The 20,768-nt window shown below is 46.0% G+C and overlaps 2 protein-coding genes and 1 long non-coding RNA gene across 8 annotated transcripts in view; 2 read left to right on the top strand and 1 right to left on the bottom strand.

Annotated features, from left to right (window-relative positions):
- ZNF516 (zinc finger protein 516) overlaps positions 1-12,622 on the bottom strand; it is a 137,686-nt gene extending 125,064 nt beyond the window's left edge. For 3 of the 6 annotated variants that reach the window (XR_004180112.1, XM_017951863.3, XM_009192925.4), the window contains exon 1: positions 8,798-8,895. The gene's annotated coding sequence lies outside the window, so the exon portion shown is untranslated. Of the gene's footprint in view, positions 1-8,797; positions 8,896-9,312; positions 9,422-12,065; positions 12,192-12,521 lie in introns of those variants that run through there. The other 3 variants (XM_009192930.4, XM_009192931.4, XM_009192928.4) reach the window with 3 other exon arrangements.
- LOC103879848 lies at positions 9,566-11,280 on the top strand. Its single transcript, XR_001897487.2, has 2 exons — positions 9,566-9,677; positions 10,099-11,280. It is a non-coding gene; the product is annotated as an uncharacterized LOC103879848 (long non-coding RNA).
- A 101-nt stretch (positions 12,623-12,723) lies between the features above and the next one.
- Positions 12,724-16,709, top strand: ZNF516-DT. Its single transcript, XM_003914497.5, has 2 exons — positions 12,724-13,164; positions 13,670-16,709. The coding sequence occupies exons 1-2, from the start codon at positions 13,087-13,089 to the stop codon at positions 14,069-14,071; spliced, it is 480 nt and encodes a 159-aa protein (XP_003914546.1). The 5' UTR covers positions 12,724-13,086; the 3' UTR covers positions 14,072-16,709.
- The last annotated feature ends 4,059 nt before the right edge of the window (positions 16,710-20,768 follow it).

A 20,768-nucleotide genomic window follows, 5' to 3' on the forward strand; every position in this document is an offset into this window, starting at 1 on the left:
GCAGAAAGCAGTAAGCTGCTCCCTCTGCAGGCCCGGCAGCGGCAGCCCCACGATCTCCAGGGTGGACACTGGCACTTCACAGTGACCTGCGCTTCCAGGTGCCCTTGTCCAACCATCGGCTAACATTTACCCATTCCAAGCACAGGTAAGGTAGGTGAGGCTATGCTACCATGTTCAGTAGACTGAGGTATATTAAACGCATTTATGATTTAATGGTATTTTCAACTTACGATGGGTTTCTGGGGAGGCAGCCCTGTCGTAAGTTAGGGAGCGTCTGTCTGTATCTAACGTGTGACCTTACGTGCACGCTTCATTCCCTCATAGGTAGAAACAAGCAAACTATTATTACCAACATACAAATAGTGAGATTTCCATGACCAGATACTCAAATGAGCCTGCAAAAATCCTCACATCACAGCCTACAGGATGACGTCCATAAATCACTACACTGATTTGTCTTTGCATTTCTTCATTTACATTGGTCCTATTTTGAGAAATGTCTAGAAAGGTAGCAATATCACCTTGTACATAGGTTCAGGTAAATAATGAAAAGTACTCAGTACTGTCCTCTTAAGAAAAGGAAAAATAAATTCTAAATTTACTAATTATTTCCTCTTCAGAAAAAAAATCTAGGGTGTTGGCTACGTTTGCTCATGTTGAGAATCCAAAGGCCACTGTTTCTTAAGTGGCTCTTGCACAACAAAGAAAAACTACCAGCTCCCTGGCCCAGCTGCCTGCTTTGCTGAAGAAGGCAGGCGCAGTGGAGACTCCTCCAGGAGGCGTCTAATAATCTGCAAAGGTCCAGACAGCAACCCGGGGCAGACACAGCTCAATCCGGCCAACCCGACCATCAGAAAGGAAGGAGGAGGAGGCACGCCTTCCTGGATTCAGCTCTCTGGGGTCCCCAACACCTCCTCTTAGTGGCCATCTTGTCCACTGGCACCAAAGCTGAGCTCAGAGGAAAGCACCTGCCCTGATCCAGTCTGTCTCTGCCGCCTCCCTGCCCACTCCTGTGGGACGCTCCCTCTCGGCATCTGTCCGTCATCGGCATCTGTCTGTCATGGGGCATCTGCCGCACCACACTGCAAACCCACCAGTGCCAAATGTCCCCCATCAGCCGGCCCACCCGCACTTCATCTTGCTGGCTTAAGAAGGTGAGTCTCAGGGCCCAGCAGTCTATCAGAACTGACCTGGTCTTCTCTGACCCCTTTCCCTATGACTTTTTGGTGACTTTTTTTTCTTTTAAGATTTTCTGTATCTGACATTGGTCACTTACACTCTGTATTTACTGCACTCTTATTAAAAATATGTTACTGTTGGTGATAACCATTGGGTTTCCCAAGAAAACCTGTATCCTGGCACCCACTGCAGGGCTGGGAATCTGTGCAGACAGCTGCCTGGTCTTTGGTGACCAGATTTTCCACGTTCCTCCTTGAGCGCTGCCATGTGACAGCAGCCTCAGACGGCAACAACTGGTCCAGTACCCAACTCGCACAATATCCCCGTGGAAAGATGCAAACATTTACTCAATATGTTTCTCTCTGTGGAGCAAGCTCTAAGCATCCAAGTGAAGCTCAAGGGGGGCTCTCTCCACACTGCCCTAAACACCTGGTTATATGCCGGGTCCACACTTGGCACTGCTGACTCAGCACGACAACACGCTTACCAAGTTCCTTTTCAGAGTGGACTTTCACCTCCCCTTATCCTGTGCATTCAGCACAGTGTAGGGAGAAAAAGGCTAAGCTGGGAATCAGGATGCCTGGGTTTGAGCTCTGCACCATTCCTGCGGCCTTGGCTCAGTTATTAAATCTTTCTACATTTCAGTACCTGTAAAATGTCAGGATTCACTCACAAATCATCTCTAAGTTTCCTGCAGTTATAACACATATATGATTCTCTATATTAACCTTCTAAAACAAGTCCAAATACAAATAACGTAAATTTACAAAGAAATGTAAACAATCATGAAAGCAAATGCTTCCCTTCATGGTCATCACACTGAGTCAATGAACACTCCTAACATAAAACCATACTCTAAAATGGCAGCCGCCCTAACCCTGTTTGGGCCAAGAAAGTGCAGGGATCTAAATGGAGGTTTCCTGGTCCAAAACATCTAAAAATGCTTTCCACAATGGTCTACCATTCCCCTGACAGGATTTAAGGAGGGCTGCCTAAAATGCACGCTCTCAAGGGCCCCCTTAATGTTCATGGCTAAGCAAAAGGCCTGGTTTGTAAATCATCTCCCACACACATGTAAAATCCCAAATTCTAACTGTAATAACTTTCTTTTTTAATCAATACCTACACTTGGAAATATGTAAATATTAGGAAAATTAACCTTACTTTCTAAAGTTCAAATTCTTAACAGCCCATAATCTTTCATCAACCTAGAAAATAACTGATAAGCCAACCTTCCTGCAAAACCATTAACAGATTCTGCTTTTCTGTCACCAGGGTAATTTACTGAGGCTAATTTTAATCCTACCACTAAACCACTAATCCCATGACTCTACAGAATTGTCCCCAAGTTTATGTTGCTACGGCAAGTACTTTCACACGAGGAATTCACTTACTTATTAATACTGTTTTATTTTTTAAGTTGGTTTTAGGAATGAGATCATCTTGCTTGCCTCTCATTTTAAAAAGTAAAAAGCCATTTTTGAAAAAAGGAAGCCATGTGAGCACCTGGGGTTGGACTGCACTCAACACAACAACGTTAATGTAAATTATGCTTGGTGTTACTCAAAAGGACAAATTATCATCATTATGCTAATGGTCATGCTAAAGACATGAAAAGCTTTGAAATGATTCATCTAAATCTGGTGGGAATATGATCATCAATGTGAATGATGGTATTTTCTCAAACTGGCATAAAAATGTTCTGTCTGTATCACTGATAATGTCAATATAAATGATGCATCACCAAAGGCAACGTGCACTCACACGCTCTATGCTCACGTTCCCGGAGCAAAGCCCCAGCCCACCTTTCAGTCCACATATGCCTTGCTTTGGGGACACACATGTGGATGAGTAGAAATTTGTTTACTTCTTTTGTAAAACAGAGAAAATGGGATGATTAACGCTAACAAGATTGAGACAACGAGAGAGGTGTCTGGAGACACATTTGCTTTGGTGTCGACTCGACAGCCATACAGAACGTTTAAAATGGAGGTGGAATATTCTGTGGCGTTCCGTATTGATAAACTCCTGCAACACGGCTCTTATGCGAGCCACCCTGTGAATTCAACACAGGTCTCCCCAAGCACCCAAACCAGCATGTGTAAACAAAACATAGCCTAAGTGAAAACATCTCAGTTCTGCCTGTAGATAATTCCAGGGCAGTGCCACAGAAGCTCAGGAGAACTATTAAACAGGACTGTCCATTTGTTCGTTAATTCACTTCTTTAAAAAAAAAAAAAAAAAGATGGAGACAAAACCTAAGTCGTTACGACAAAAATAATAATAATAAACATACTTTTTTGCTCTAGATGAAAATCACCGGAATAATCAGGAACTAAACAGTGAATCTTCTCTTTCAGACCTGCCCAACTCTTAGCCTTATTTGTGACCAGCAGAAGTCTTAAGCACTCATATTCAAGTCTGTGTTTTCCTGAATTTACACAATCACTCAGCATTGAACGGCAAACTATTTCTCACAAAAATTATATCAGGGGAAAAAAAAGTGAAACTTGTTCACTACACCCTTAAGTATCAACTGAGTAAGAATCTGCTAAAGCCACAAACGACCTCTCTGTACAACTTTCAATGCATCATTTACTGTACTAAATTTCAAAGAACATTCTCAAATGCTGAAATAAATCAATGCCCAAACACAGCGTCTCGTCAGCTCATGCAATATAGGTTAAATAGTACCATATGGCAAAGACAGACACATGCTGCCCTTTTCTGAAACAAAGAAAAAAATTCTTAAACAAATGTCCTTTACTTTCACATGGGAAGAGTGAGGGATTAGAGAGTTCTTCAAGTGTTAATAGTGCTGAAAAATTTTTAACTCTTAGCCATTAACAAGAAATTATAGTTTTAATAGAGAACCTTGATTTTTAAGCCTGTCTTTAACTGTGTCCTGAAAACGAACACCACATCTTCCTCCACGCACACCATCTCCTAAAAAAGCAAGAAAATAACAGGACAGCTGTATCCTGGAGGCTGAGCCGGCACCAGTCACTCCCCAGGGCGGCGAGAGACGTTGTCTACCTGGTTTCGAAGGAAAAAAAACACCAGATTCCCTCTGCCTTGAAAATAACAAAACACACAAAAATCTCATCCTATTTTCACCACTCAGTTGAGGAATTGTCTGGATTTCACAATTATATACGATATATATCTCTTCTTGGCCCAGTAAATTCTGAGATTCTACAGACTTTATTTACTTCCTGACCAAGGTTGGGGGGGAAGGTACAGAAACAGGAATACAAAGTAAATCTACCAGAATTAACAAAGAGTTAAAATACAGTATATGGTAAGATGTATCTAAACCTACTATGGTTGTCTTTTAAATAATTTTTCCTACTCTCCTGCTTGTGTTTTAGTCATTACTTAACATATATTTACATGTTTGCTTTCTAAAAATAGTTGCATTTCTAATTACTCCTGCTTTGTAATTTTCAGTACCATTTGAATTAAAGATTAAATGCCAGATCTTTTTTGGAAATGACTTTTAAGGCATGTTGAGAGCCACAAATTACACTTCTTTACAATTCGAATGTATACCACTGGAAAACATCTCATGCTAGACATAAATACGATGATGGCTCTAGCTTTGGAAAGAGAAGCTTCAGCTGTTCAAGTCACGTGTGGCCAGATGCAGAGCATAAGGAATGCAAAACAGACAGTTGCAACTGCTGGTTTTTACCAGTCCATCTAAAATACACTTCATATACTTTAGTGGATACTAGAAATTTCAAATACAAACAATGCATTTATAGCCCTTATAAATGTATCCTTCTTTATACTATTCATAGCTATTTAAGTCATTCCCCTAAAATATTCTTGTTAGAAAAATTAATTTTAAAATAAAGATACTTTTTAAAGAACAGAAAGAGACATTCTAAAGTCAAAGTTGTTCTTTATTCCTCCTCCTCCCATAAGGTTAATTTTACATTCATAAATGTAAGTATTTGATATGATTCTTTTCTTAAAAGGGGTTTGTGACTTTTCAAAATTCCTGAAAATCACAAGATTTTGATAGTTCTCGTCCAATGGTGGGTGGGAGGGTGGTCTTAACTGAGGGCAGAGGTCATTCCTCTATCAAAGAGAACGTCCCGCCCCACTCCCAAACTCACTGGTTCCTGGGACTTCCATTTGAAAAACGCTATCTTCTCTATGGCCCCTAGATACATTCCCATCATAGGCTGCTGCCACTACACTTTCGGCCAGTCAGGTGGAAGGACTGAGGATGGGAGCCCCAGGAGGGGAGGGAGAAGAAGGGAACAGCTACACTGTCAGCTCATGCCACCAGTTAGCCACCAGCCCAAAGGGAACCTAACCAAACAGTTGAACAACCAAATAATCACTGCTGCACAAACAGAGGCTTGTCCACAGCCCCCACCTCCATCTGCCTCTGAGAACCTCCACATCCCTCGGTGCCTCTCATACACAGGGAGATGTAGTCCAACCATCACCCACTCAGACCTCACAACGGATGCACAGTCTGACACTACAATTCACTTGAAAAATGCAAATCTAAATGACATGCAGTTCCCAACAACAGGGTAGGGGCCGCTTCCAAGGTCCTGTGAGCTAAACACAGTAATAAAATTAGTCCTTCACGTTTAGCCATTAACAGTGCTGGAAGTGAAGCTCTAAGGTGCCAAATCGAAGGCCGCCAGGAAAGGCCTTTTTGCAGGATGCTAGTTAGGCAGTAAATGCAAATTCAGGGAAGTAAGGATGTGCTAAGGAAGTCAGAGCGGCACACGTCCAGCTCCCTGAGCAGTGAACAAACCCACAGATATTCTTTGCACTACGTTCAGTAAGATAGGCAACTGAACTTTTCCACAGCTTCTAGAACTTTTGAGGGGGAGGGGTCGGGACAGCAAAGAGATGCATTTTTGAAAGAACTAATTGACTGTGTCAGAATAGCTTCATCCAAGCACTAAAATGTATAAACATTCACAGCACGAAAGATGTCTGCTTTTGAAGAAGAAATGTTACTTCCAAGTTCAAGCATTTATAAAGCAGATACCTAATCAAATACATTTAACTTTCTTCCATTACAGTTATATTCCTAATAATTAAATCCATGTCTATCACTGAGAAAGTCACACATCTCCAGTTAAATTTGGCCAGCTGAAAACCAAAGAGAAAGTTGATCGTGTTTCCTGCACATTTAACAGCAATGCCTTCTTCAGTCAGAATCTAGTAATAAGCGAAATACCATTTTTAATTAGGTAATTAACACAAGTCCTTTTCTCCTGAATTGAAAATGGAGTAAAAAACAAAACAGTTCCTGTCTTCAACATTTAAACAAGCATATTATACAGGAAAGTGCACACGTTTGGACAAGCTCCCTGCTGCAGAATGCAGTCAGCTTATATTTCAGTCTCTATCTCTACGGCATTAAGGTATAATGCAGCTGAAACTCTAAACACAGTCTCCAGTCAGACTTACAACCACTCCCACCAAATTCTTTTTAAAAGACGCCTTCTCTTAAATTATGAATAAGACCAACATGTATTCTGGACAATGAATAAATAAAAATCCACAACCACCCAATACAATGAGTACTAGTTTTTCAAGAATAATCCATGACTAAACTCTACGTCAATTGCTAGGCCATGTTATCCTTTTTCCCCATTTGGTAAGACTGAAAACCATCTGTTGGAGCATACCTCATTTCAAAGTATTCTTTAAAGAAGTCTCCTTTCCTTTTTCACATATGCTGCTAAACTTAATCACATCAAATGCTTCACTTATAAAACTCAAATATCTCCTTGCAGGAGGAAGTTAGGTAAATGGAGTTAAAAGTTTCATTTATGAAAGTGAAGACAAAGTGCTTTTCACATTGTGACCTCTTTTCAAAGACCTCTCTCATTCCCTTCAGTCAATTTTGGTCTCTGGGACAACATCTTACAAAAAAAAAAAAAAAAGTTAGAAATGTAGGACTTCAGGGCTCCAGGAAAAATAAAATCTCTCAATTAGCAGACTCTGAAGGTTGTTCACAAATAACAATGGGAAAACATTGGTGAGGTAAACTATTCTCAGGATGTCAACAATTCATAGCAGACACATTTCTCAAAGTTCTTGATCTAGTGTATTTCAGGATATTAAGCCATTTGGAAAGATTATTCTAATAAACAAAAGCTTTCCGAAATAAAAATAAGCAGAACTCCCATCTCTCTCTGCATTGTTGAAAGCTGTACACACTAAACCTGCTATTTTGGTGGTTTCATTTTAGAAAGGCATTCCCGTTCCTCTTGGTTAGTTTTGTTACAGATCCACCGGGATTATTATTTTTTTAGAAGGTTAACGTGCTCTGGTGTTTCACTATATTCAAATCAGCAAGTGTAAGAAAACAAAGCCATACTAATGAATTAAGAAAAACATTAGACATGCTTGTACCTTACACCAAAATTCAAATTCAATTACCAAAATACTTGTGAGTCTTACACAGAGTTGAATTCATCCCAGAGCCCATTCAAGATGGCCATGGGGGTCACTCCTATGAAACTAAAGATGTCCTCCTATAAGTAACCCAACTCTCAAACTCCTGACACCATGGCAGGCTCCTACGCAGCTTCACTCTCCAATTTTACTAAGAGGGGGCGAGGGGTTCTCAGACCCATGCACAATAGTGGTGTGCGGTATATTTAATTCTGGCTGGTCTGTGTAAATATAAATAACAGTTACTTGACGACATAATCAAAGAATGCAAGTGAAAATGAAGCTGGAACAAACAAATGACAAAATGAGCTCTTTTTATTTTACATGGTAGTAGCCAGTATCCTAATAAATAACATGCATGCCTAGCTCTTTTAAGTAACACATCCCTAAACCAAAATACTTCAATCATATTAATAGGCTGGTTTTTAAAAAAAGCTGAAAAAGCTCCTTTTGGGAGCCTAGCCCCCTTTGCATCTACTAGAGTCATTATCTTTAATAGTATTTAGTCCATAGCCCCATGGTGAACGTACATCACTCAGCTTTTAAATCACCTTCAATCAAGATTCGAGACTGCATGGCAGGTTGACAGGCGCAATGCCTTTCTGCTGTATGTGTAAGTCGGATCCCCACTAAAGTTCCTTTTGTGACTTGCTGGTTAAGTCAACACGGCGAGTGGACCGGAGGGTCCGAGGGCTCCCTCCTTTGTTACGCAGGGGACACCCCTGGAAGGCCAGCTCAACGCCCACGGGCACATCTGGGTTTTTCCAGTCCACCATCCCTCTCTTCCAAGGCTGTGGTCCACTGGGGCTTTCCACACCCAGCCACCACCCAGCCTGCTTTCCACCATCCCTTTCCATTTCCAGATTCCATTCTTTCTATATATCCGTCCTCCACCACCCACCATTTCAAGTTCCATGTTTCAATGCCTCCACCGCACCCCTCCAGGCCAGTCCACACCACCACTGAACCACCTGGCCACAGCCCACTGAACCCCCAGTTCCGGACCGGACCCGCCCCCCTCCCCGGCCCCGGCCCTCCACACCCCATCCGCTCGCTCCCCCCCTCACCCCGCGGCCTGCCTTCCCCCAGCCCCTCTCCCTCCCTCCGGGCCTCGCTCCCGCCCCCGCCGGCTCCCCGCGCCCGCCCCGCTCGCCCCCGCGCCCCGGCCCGCACAGACCCCCGCCTTTGTTATGGTGCGAAGTTGGGCTGTGGGTCCGTCTCTTTCACTTCTTGGGTTACAGTGCAGCCGTGTGACGTCCGCTCCACATGACGGGGGCGGGGGCGAGGCACTCCCGGGGGCAGGGGCGGGCGGGCCCTCCCGTGCTTCTCCGCCCCTTCCCGCCCCGCCCACGGCCCTCCTCCTGGCAGCCCAGCAACAAGCGGCCACCGCCCCCACCCCGGGGCGGGCAGGTGAGTCCCCCCGCCCCGACCCGCCCCCAGCCCACACGGCCGCCCCGCGCTCCCGCCCCCGGCCCCTGGCCACGCGAGCCCCAGGACCCTCAGTAGCGCCCCAGCGCCGCTGCAGCTCAGACACACCGAAATAGGAATGATTTAATCCAACGACACCTCCCAGGGCTGCCCAGTCCCGGTTCCGCCAGCTCCTGAGATTGGGGAGGGGCAGAATCAGGTGGAACTCGGATTGGGGGGCGGAAATGGCCCGAGTGGGAGGGAAGGCGCGGGGTCGGATGCTACCTTGTAACCGAGTTAGGTTCCTGCAGAAAGGAAGGACGAAGGTCGTCCACGGACCCTCGGGTGACCTCGGCGCGGCCTGGTGGCCAGGAACACCCGTGCGTGGACGAGGTCCCTTCCGGGGGTCTCCCTGCAGGGGTCTCCAGGGAGGAAGTGGGCACGTGGGTCCTTAACCTCTCCATTGCATCATCCCCATCCCGGTGGGTACAGAAGCGCAGCAACCCCGCGATGCTCCCGGAAGACACCGCGTCTCCAACATTTACACGGAGATGGTGCTCGGCTCAGGTCGGGTCCGTACGCTTCCCGAGGTGCGTACTACGAGAGCCACACACATCACTACCGATATTCCTGGGAAAGTCGGTGCCACAGTAAGTCAGCTGCAAGCATGGGGTGGCCGGTGACGCGCTCTGCCCGTGAATACGCCCATTGTGCAGGGCAGACGCAGCCAGGGCGCAGCGTTCAGGAGGCGGGTGGGCAGCCGAACTTTCACTAGCCACGAGCGCTTCACCTTCTAGAATTTGCCAGGGACTAAGCATCAACTCCCAGTGAGAAAATAAAATGTGAAGTTGGAAGACACATGCTGCCCTTCACTTTTGTACGGAGTTCACATCAGTTTCAGCAATCCGCGTTCTCAGTTCGCTTTGCCCGGGCGAGTGGGCTCCATCACCTGGACCAAAAACGCACCAGGACGCGCCTGCCCGGGGCAACGAGGCCGAAGAAACCGCACGTTTCGAGTCCCCAGTTGCTGAGAAACAATCACAGCCCTCCTCTTTTCTTTCCCTTCTGCAGGTTCCGACCTGAATCCGAAAGTGCTTCTAAATCCCATGCTTCACAGAACGTTCGGAAGGGGAGGCGCTCCGTGGGGGCTGCTGCGTGCCCATCCATGTAGCTGAACCGACTCGAATAAAAGCGTGTCCACGTCTACATCACACATCTGTGTAAATGCAGAAGCCTGCGGATGCGCGGAGCTGGCCAGACTTCACAGAGTGCAGACACATGGGCTCATGCACGCGCGCGCGCTCACACACACTCACACCCCAAATTACCTCCGGGATGGAGAAAGCCGCTGCGGATTGGCCAGCAGAGCCGTCACTCATGCCCAGGGGGCAGGGAGACTTCGCAAAGCTGTTTCCTTTTTTTTTTTTTTTTTTTTTCCTCTGCTCTCCTCCCTACCGTTTCATTTAATGGTAAAACAACAGCAGAGCTCTGAAAGTTAGCCATCTGCGCGGAGTTTGCCTTCTTTAAGGAGGGAGGCGTCAGACGATATCCATTTAAATATATTTTGTACTTCCACAAAGGATGGAAAGGGAAATTAACGAAGGGAGTGGAGGCGGAAAGGGAGCTCCGAGTAAGAAGGAGGGGTCATCCCGCGGGGGGGGAGGGGGCGGGGGCCGAGGGCCAACGCAGGGGAAAGAGTTGTTCTCTACACCGAAAAGGGACTTTGACCTTCCATTGATCTCTCAAAATTAAAAAACGTTTCTTCACAGGTCAGATTGCAAAAAACGCTCGTTCCTAATTTATGAACTCGTCGTTTTGATTTTATTATTTAAGCATGCGCCAGCAATCGTGTTTCCTTAAGAAAGAACTGACCTATTTTTGGCTGGAGATAAACGATCATGTTAACAGATGTTAATCTTGTAATCTGTTTTTCCTGTAAGCACTTTACCTACCCGGGTTTCAGACCTTAAAAATAACATCTTTTCCAAAAAGACCTGACGTCACAATTCACTCCCTGAAAAATCACACTCCCCCTCCGGTTTCTTCCCCTGCAATGATTTCAAAGACATTAAATCTTTTCCACTTTATAAATGCTGATCTGTTCTGCCTCTACTCCCACAGGCTCTTATTTGCATTTCAAATTCCACAGGTTACACCAGTCGCCTTTTCAAAAAATGTAAACCAACAATGAAGCAGCAAATGGCTTTTTGTGCATCTGGATTAAATAAAGCACAGAATGAATATATTTGAAAAGAGGACTGCGCAAGTTGATCTTTGCACACCCAGAGACCCAGTGACTCTTTATCAGCGGAATGAGTAAGACACACAGCCCCCAGAGCTCCCTGTCTGATCCCGGTCTGCTGCGGGAAGCTTATTAACGCTGATAATAGATGGGGCTGACTTACAGACCCACATTTCTCGGATAAAAGGCTGGTTCCCTCTGGTCCCTAATTGCGGGGGTCCACTGGCTTTCCTCACCGCACACAGAAACTGCTGCTTTTAAATACCCCACTCGGCTGCAGTTTAACAAACTTATTCATACAAAGTTTCTTTAAAACTTGAGGCGGTTTAATCTAAATACTGATCGTAACTATTCAGTCTGTTAGTTCTCCCTGGAAATGGCAGCGGAGGCGCCTCCCCCCACCTCCCGCCCAACCACACACACCCCACCGCATTCTTCCTTCATACACCCGGGTTCATCTCGCCACCGAGGCCTCCCCCACCCGCACCCGGCGGGGCACAGCTCCGAGGAGTCCCTGCCCACCCCTCTCCGAGTCGGTGCCAGACCCTCGCCCCCACCCCCACCCCCGCCCGAACTTCCCTTCCAGGACCTCTCACTTCTTTAACGTTAGGGTCACTTAGAAGCTCCCCGCAGACTGGCAAGCAGCCGGGGAGGGGGCCGTAAAAAACAAGGCCACCCCCCCTCCACCCAAATACGTCCCCTAGGCAGCAGCGCGCGGTGCCCACAGGCATCGATCCCATCCGCCAAACCCTTAATAATTGAAGCGGCTCCTCGGGCCCGCAGCCCCATCACCCACCTTCATTAGCCGGAGCGTTTTACTTTAAAGTAAGGCAATTTGCTCTTTGTCTCCTAATGGATGGAGAGCGCATCCGAGCTCCCCTCCTCCCGCGTCGCCTTTGACGAAGTGTACAAAGCCAGAGCCTCTTCCGCGCTCCCACCCCGGCCCCCACCCCGCCCCTCCACTGCGGTAAAAACCACCTCCCGGGCGCTCGCCCCGCCGCCCGAAGTTGCATCTTCCCCTATCCTGGAATTGCAGAGCAGAGCAACTACCCACAGGGAAAGCCAAGTAGCCCTCCCCGCGCCCGGGGGGCCCCTCCCCGGCGCACCCCCCTCCCCGGCGCCTCCCCACCGCCTCCCCACCACCCCCAGCGGCGCACACCAGAGTCCGGGGCACGTCGGGGCTCCGGGCCCCGCGCCCACCGCCCGCCCGCGGCCCCTGCGGCGCAGCCCTCCCCCCGCCCGCGGCCCCTACCTTGGCGGGGAGGCGGCGGGCCTGGGGAGGAGGACGCGCACGCCCCGCGCATCTGAAGGTGAAGCCGAGCGCCCGCGGCGCGGAGCCGAGCGCTGCACTAGACCGACCGCGCCAGCTGCGCCCGGGCGCGGGGGACGCGCGAGGGCGCGCGGGGCCCACCACGCGCCCGGCCCCCTCCCCGCGCCGCCCGCGCGCGCCCTGGACGCGCTCGCCCTGCGGGGGCCCCGGCGCCGGCCGGGCTCGGGGGGCTGCGCGGCACGGAGAGGGGGCCGGGCGCCCACGGCCCGGCACAGGCCGGAGGCTTCCCCCAGCCCGGGAATGGTCTGCCCTGTAGGAAACGCACACTCCACTATTGTCTCATCAGCACAAAGTTCTGCCACACTGCGGGGACAGTCTGGAGGCTTGCAGTGACTCAGACACAGCCAATTCCTCCCCTAATAGCACTGAATCACGATTCCAGCGGCCAGTGGTCGCCCCTCGTCAAGGTCTAAGGCTGCGGCAGCCCCGGCTCCCGGAGGCCGTTTCCGCGCGCACACGCGCATCCACACGTACAGACGTGCTCGGGATGCGGGTCCCGCCGGCGGGCACCTGGGCATTGCGCCCCAGCTGGACTGAAATTGGGACACCCCTTCGGGGGTCCCAGGTGCGTGTGCATTACACACGGCGTAGCGTGTGCGTATCACTCAACTTCCTGGTGAATGCCTCTGGGGGTGTTCAGACGCAGGATCAATACATTGAGTCCTGAATCAAGGGTCACAGAGGTCTCGCTGGAAAGACTTCAAACAGCGGCTCTGCCACATGGCCATTTAAAAATGAAGGGGTTGTTTACTGGTAGCCTTCAAAGTTCAACTCTTATTTTTCTGTTCTTAAAACTTCATTTCTTCACCTCACCTACTCCCCACGGGCAGTAGTTAGTTGTAGTAAGTTGAGTCTGGGACTAGAAATCCCAATTGGACTCCAAAATGCTCTCCTGGTACAGGGCAGGGAGGGCTGGGGTGGGGGAGGGGGGGAGGGGAGGGAGGGCGCGCGGGGGCGGGGGAGGGGAGGGGCGGGTCGGAGCGAGCGAGGGCGAGCGCCCCTTCACCGCCGGTGACGTAGACCCGGGGAGCTGCGGCCTGCGGAGGGGTAACACTAGCTTCTCCCACCAGGCTCCTGGCCATATTGTTCTCCTTCTCCTCGTGATAACTCCGCAGTGGAGGTGGATTCCGTCCAAGACGCCCAACGTGGCTCCGCGCAGCAGTCAGCGCTGCAATCCTGGCGGTTACCTCCGCGGCGGCGTCTCCCTTTGCGCCTCACACGCGCGGCCCGCGGCCCTCCCCAACTTAGGGCGTTTACAAAAGAAACTACTCCAGACGCGCTGCAAAGGGAGGCGCTTGTGCCCGAATGCTGGAGCTCAGCCGCGGGGCCATTCTGCATGTGTGATGTTTTGGGGCGGGGGTGTCGGGGGCGGGGGGCGGGGGGCGTCAGGCAGAAAGACAGGGAGAACCTCTGCGATGAAGGATCCGCGAGTCCTAAAATGTAAGCTCCGTGTGACTGACGATCTGCACTGATTTGGAAAGCAGGCGTGTTAAAGGTCACGGACAATTGTTGCTGGCTTCAGCATGAATGCCTAAGTGGGACGTATTCTTCAACAGTCACATTTAAGTCTGATTCACCGAGAAGTATTGACGTGCCCACCATTCATTTCAGTACACTGTGAAAATGCACAAAGAAAGTATCCCCAAATTCAAATTACAAAGCTATAAATGGCTTGTATACACATATTACATGTAGGTAGTAACAAAGATTAAAAATTGAAGACTTGACACTTTAATAGCTTTTTGGTAGGATTTTGGAATGAATATAAGTCAGTGCTATAGACCTACATTCATCTGCATTCTTGGGTCTATTTAAAAGTACAATCTTGCACTAATAATTTCCATGTGTTGAAAATGGACAAGGTAGATCATTGAATGGTGATCAAGACTTCCAAACCCCTCCACATAAAACTGTAAAATGTTCATGACTTGCTTCCTTTTTGTAGCCGGTTTAGGGCCCTGTCTTAAGTCACCCACGTGTGATTTCACTCAGGGCATTGTCTGTCTACAATAATATTGTGCTTTTAAACGATTTCCTTTCTTACACATTTATCTACAACGCATGTGAAATCTGAGAGCGTACTTTGATGGATGAGCAAGAGTTAAGTCCTGGTGTCTGGTGTGGCAGACCTAGAAAATGGCAGCTGGAGAGCCAGCATCATTTTGTTACAACTGAAACGTGTTCACATTGATTGTACACAAGTCACTGGTGGTTGTTCATTTGTCAATGCACTATTCCTAGCTCACTCCACACACACAAAAAAAAGGTGTAAAAATCAAATGTTTAATACAAGTTTCCATACTATTCCTGTAACCATATTTAGCGTTGCCAACATTTCAACTGTCTTAATGGCTTCAAACTCTTAAAGTAACCGTTAGGCAGTAAGGACACTGCCCTTGGAATGGCCCAGGAGAGCTTCTCCTCTTTTGAAATGTTTAAGTAAATTATACTATTTGGATGGAGCAAAGTCAGCAGTATTAACGGTTGAATATTAATGGTTGATTTTGGCTACTTGTTTTCTTTTAGTGATATGTGATATTTTACACATGTATGGAGCACATGTATTTGCTACAAGCGTAGAATATGTAATGATTAAGTTGGGGTGCTTAGGGTACTCATCACCTGGGGTATTTATTGTTTCTATGCGTTGGGAACATTTCAAGTTCTGTGTTCTATCTATTTTGAAATACACAATCCATTGTTATTAATTGTAGTCCCTCTAGTCTGCTACCAAATATTAGAACTACTCATTCTATCTAACTGTATGTTTATACCCATTCACCAACTTCTTCATTTCCCCCTCCCACCCTCTGTAATTTTATAACAGACAATAATTTTGGTTAATGAAATAAATGGGGGAAAAAAGCATTTTCCCTTGCTATTGTCTAATGAATTATTTGTTCAGCCTTTGGGATTCCACTCCTTTCAACGTGTGATGAAATGGTGTTCAATGGTTATGGAGTGATTGAGCACATTTATGTTAGAAAAGTTCTTGAGGACTTCCATTATAAAAAATAGCTCAGAGTAAAAACCAAAAAGAACTCCGCCCACCGCAAAAAAAAAAAAAAAAAAAAAAACAAGGCCTTGAGTGCGTAAAAGCTGGAAGTGAAACTGCCTATACTATAGCATAAAATCTAAGACAAACTAAAAAATATGTATTAAATATTCATGCTCAAAAATTTAAGTGCTCTGATTAGACAGTTGGGTGTGCTACTCATTAGTAAATAATATTAATCCTATCTTTGTGTAAATTTATTAGGATTGTCTAAATAATTATATTATGCAACTAAGTCAAGGAGTAATCTTTTGTTTTCTGAACTAAAATTTAGAGATTTCAGAGTGGATTAGAGATAAATTTGATTTAAATTATCAAGAAGTATTCCTAGGTAAAGACTGTTGTAGGAGTACAGCTGTTCACTCCCTTTGTATTGTTTGGAATGGGTAACTATTTTGTGTATGAATGGAAATTGGCTGTTTATTTAATCACTGATGCTTTCAAAAATATTACACTAATCCTAATGTGTTGGGTTTTTATTTTCCCTAAAATCTTTCCTTTTCATGGAACTAAAAAATTCAGAGAATGCACTGCATTTGGACACGGAGGAGGGAAGAAACAGCCCTTCCGCCCCGGTGTATCGATACAGAATTTAACATAGGATAATCCCCTTCGTGGATGGTGTGGCAAAATTATGATTATATTTTAAATAGAGTCTTCTATAAAGACTGCTTGAATCTAAAGTTAACAGAATATTTTAAATCTTAATTTAGGAAACTATCTCAGTTCTTGTACACATGTCTTAAAAACACACACGCACACAGAAGAAATCACTTCTAATGTGATCTACACCCAGAGTCTTCTGTGTTTGCCCTAAGATAGCTTCTTACCGAGCTTTCTCTTGTGGGGTCTTTTATTTACAGGATAATTTGAGGTCAAACTGACGGTGACTTAGGTTTAATCATGGTTGAGACTTGCACGTTGCTTGAAACACTTTTGTGAAAAATTTGTTCCTCCCTCTTCTGTATTCAGGTGTAAGGATGCCTTCAACAGGTTCTATGCCTGAATTTTTAGTTTGCTGAATAATCCACAAAGCATCACCTCAAGATTGGATGCAAAATGCACCCGTGTGTGGGACAGAGAACGCCTTACTCATTTTCCCAGTAGCAGAAATCTTAAGAACTTTCCCATGGAACCAGCATTGTTAACAATCTGTCCTTGTTTTCCACACGGGAAAAAAAAAAAAAAAAAAAAAAAAAACCTTGCTGACCCACACACTATTGTTATCGCAACATAGATTTTCCTCTTACTGATTTTTGTGCATATATTTTGAATAATGATAAAGACGACATTGACAAATACAAATCTTGGATCACAGAGTTAGGGTATTTTTGCAATGGCGGCGAAAGCACTGTAGAAAATGTACTAGCAGTTCAAGCAAGGCAGTCACATTTTCTCACCATTTGCAGTTTTTGGTAACTCCATCAGGACTTCACAGCAGGTAGACGACCCTCAAATCTGTTCTTAATTTCAACTTAAGTAAAAGACTCTCAGCAACAGCTGGCTTCACAATTGCTGATACAGAATTCCACAGATGTGGTTGAGAACGGTTTGAAGAATAAAAGGAACTAGGCCACAGACCAGAATTCATTTAAGGAAAGACAAATTCAATCAAGATTCCTCTTTTGAAAGATTGCCCATGTTACGGAAGAGAGGGACTTGTTTTTCTTATTACCTTTTCTGATAATCCTACAGTATGTTAATTACTTAGCAGACAGGTTGTGACCTGTTAACACCACACTTTCTTACAACAGCAAAACCACTGACTTTCTCTGCCCCCAAAGCTCATTATGGCTCACCATGCATAACTGATTACATGTGCATGTTTATGCAAACTTTGCTAACGGAACTGAAAATGAAATAAGGGAACCAGCAATACCTCCTTCGCTGTGGGCAGGCTAGGTACACTTGTAATGAAACTGAGTAGGGAAGACCTTTGCGTGAGATCTCATTTGACACATGCATGATACAGTTCGAAGGAAAGCCGACTTGGCATTCAGGGGTTCGCTGGTGTAAGAAACAGAACCAAAAGAAAAGAAGTGGTCAGCATATGAATGAGTTGTCATAATTAAGGAATAAAGACATTTTGTTGATGGAGAGGTCAGCCACAATTTTGGCGGGGGTTGGGGGGGGACTTTTTAATACACATAATATAAAATTAACCATTGTAGCCTTTTTTGTTTTGTTTTTGTTTTTGAGACGGAGTCTCCCTCTGTCGCCAGGTTGCCAGGTTGCCAGGTTTTTTGAGACGGAGTCTCGCTCTGTCACCAGGCTGGAGTGCAATGCAGTGGTGCGATCTCGGCTCACTGCAACCTCCGCCTCCCGAATTCAAGCGATTCTCCTGTCTCAGCCTTCCGAGTAGCTGGGACTACAGGCGTGTGCCTCCATGCCCAGCTAATTTTTAGTATAGTGTCCTCAAGCTCATCCATGCTGTAGCATGTAGCTGGGTATAATTTTGCCTATCTTAAAGACACATAGACTGTACACGCAGGAGATAACTTTTAGAAAAAACTGATTAATAGAGTGACTATAGGCTGGACGCAGTGGCTCACACCTATAATCCCAGCACTTTGGAAGGCCGAGGCAGGCGGATCATGAGGTCAGGAGATCGAGACCATCCTGGCTAACACGGTGAAACTCCGTATCTACTAAAAATACATAAAATTAGCCGGGCGTGGTGGCGGGCGCCTGTGGTCCCAGCTACTCGGGAGGCTGAGGCAGGAGAATGGCTTGAACCCGGGAGGGGGAGCTTGCAGTGAGCCAAGATCGCGCCACTGTACTCAAGCCTGAGTGACAGGGCAAGACCCCATCTCTAAATAAATAAATAAATAAATAAATAAATAAATAAAATAAGAGTGACCATAATTTCACCAAAAACAATTCTCAAGAATTTTTCTTCTGTTACCTAAAATGACTGATTTCCTTATTTGGCTGTCTTTGTCTTTTCTCACCTTGTAAGCTTCAAAAGCAATATGACAGAAAGCCTTACCGCCTTCCCAAATTGAAACTGTAACAACATGAAGCCACCCTATGGCCAAATTGGTGTTACATTCTTTCTGGTTAGTATTTTCAGAGCTTATTTACGACTTACAAGCAGATGACTTTAAGGAAAAAAAAGAAAGGAGGGGCCGGGCACAGTGGCTCACACCTGTAATCCCAACACTTTGGGAGGCCGAGGTGGGTGGATCACCTGAGGTCAGGAGTTCGAGACCATCCTGGCCAACACTGTGAAACCCCATCTCTACCAAAATACAAAAATTAGCCAGGCGTGGTGGCAGGCACCTGTAGTCCCAGCTACTTGGGAGGCTGAGGCAGGAGAATTGCTTGAACCAGGGAGACGGAGGTTGCAGTGAGCGAGATCACACCACTGCACTCCAGCCTGGATGACAGAGCAAGGCTCCATCTCAAAAAAAAAAAAAAAAAAAAAGGAGGAGGAAAGATGTAACGCCCAGGCATACTAAAAATCAGAAAACCAAAATTATAATCAATACAAAGAAACAGAATGGTTGACAGGTCAGGCACTTGAGATGGGTTCATGAACGTGGCCGAGCGCTAACACACCCCCAAGCTTCCTGGCCCTAAGGAAAAACCTTCATTAAGAAAATTTATCTTTGTGGGGACTGAACTAGGACAGGTGTGGGTCTCTGGGCATGACTGAAGCATTCCATTTTAGAATAGATGGAGGTGTTTTGGTGTGCCTCAAACAGATGTTAAATCAATGACATTAAGTTAAACTTGGGGGATCAAAATGGAATTTTTGTAAAGAGACAAATAGTTTGATCACGCTAATTGAGTAAATTGTACAGATTCTCACGCTTTTGTGCACTTTTTTTCTTTTTTTTTTTTTTTTTTTTTTTTGAGGCGGGTCTTGCTCTGTAAGCCCCAGGCACTGAGTGCAGTAACCAGATCTCAGCTCACTGCAGCTCTCTACCTCCCGGGTTCACCGCCATTCTCCTGCCTCAGCCTCCTGGCACTGGGACTACAGCGCCTGTCACCTGCGTCGACAGTTTTTGTATTTTTAGTGAAGGCAGGGTTTCACCATGTTAGCCAGGATGGTCTCGATCTCTGACTGTAGTGATCCACCGTCTTCGGCCTCCCAAAGTGCTGGGATTACAGGCTTCAGCCACCGCGCCCGGCCGCACTTTTGTTTTTCATGGCAGCATTGTAGTGACAAAAGGAAAATGTGAGGAAGTGATACGAGACGGCTAAGACATTTTATACACTGAAAATCTAAAAAAAGCATTTCAGGCAGGCAGTCATCAGTTACAAAATGACAAAAGTTTAAGAAACTTCCACATCTTAATTTTTCACATCTGTGCATTTACTTATTTATTCCACATTTACTATGTAAGCCAGGCACTACATCAAGTGCTCATTTTAAAAGCAGTATGTATTACGTGCTTATTATGGAGGGAATCTTCCTAAGAGCTTACATTTTATGTCACTTAATATATCACAATAACCCATGAGGTAGGTGCCACTATTGTCCCATTTGGCAGATGCTGAAGGAGAGACCCAGAGTTCACAGCCCCGCCCACCTCACAGAGCTGGCGAACGTCAGCCATGGATTTAGAAACAGCCTTGACCATGACGCCAACCCATACATCCACCTAGACTGGGCTGTACGCAGCCGAGACACCACAGCCCTGGCTATTTTAAAGATAATTTTATAGATGGACAGAGCCAAATACGTGTTTTCTCACAATGTTTAGGAACTTGTCACACACTCTCATGTCCAGTTCTCGTTCTGCTTATTGGTCATTTGCACTTGTGTAAGCTACGCAACTTCTGGTTCTGTTTATGTCATCAGGCACTTTGGCATTTGCCACATCACGGAGTGTTGTTAGTCTTCCACACACCTAATATGTTACATATTTGTGCAAGAATACCTACTCACTAGCTGGTGGAGACAGAATCTCCATGAAAATGTTTCATTTGGTTTCTCAAAGGAGTGGAGCTGGCTTTTAAAAATATATAAGATACAAAAGCAAAGCTTCAGCAGTGGGAGGAACGAGGTCAGGAATAATAAGAGTGGAAAAACAGAAAAATCAGGATCAATTTCAGCTCAATCAGTCTTAACACCAGCACACGTGGATACATGTCTAGTCACCCTT

The sequence above is a fragment of the Papio anubis genome, chromosome 19, assembly GCF_008728515.1.
Source record: "Papio anubis isolate 15944 chromosome 19, Panubis1.0, whole genome shotgun sequence".
In the NCBI taxonomy this organism is placed as follows: domain Eukaryota; kingdom Metazoa; phylum Chordata; class Mammalia; order Primates; family Cercopithecidae; genus Papio; species Papio anubis.

Coding starts and splice junctions, on each gene's coding strand:
- ZNF516-DT (XM_003914497.5), top strand. CDS start 13,087: ATGCGGGTCCCGCCGGCGGGCACCTGGGCATTGCGCCCCAGCTGGACT. Junction 13,165..13,669: donor CACCCCTTCGGGGGTCCCAG/GTGCGTGTGCAT, acceptor TTCTCCCACCAG/GCTCCTGGCCATATTGTTCT.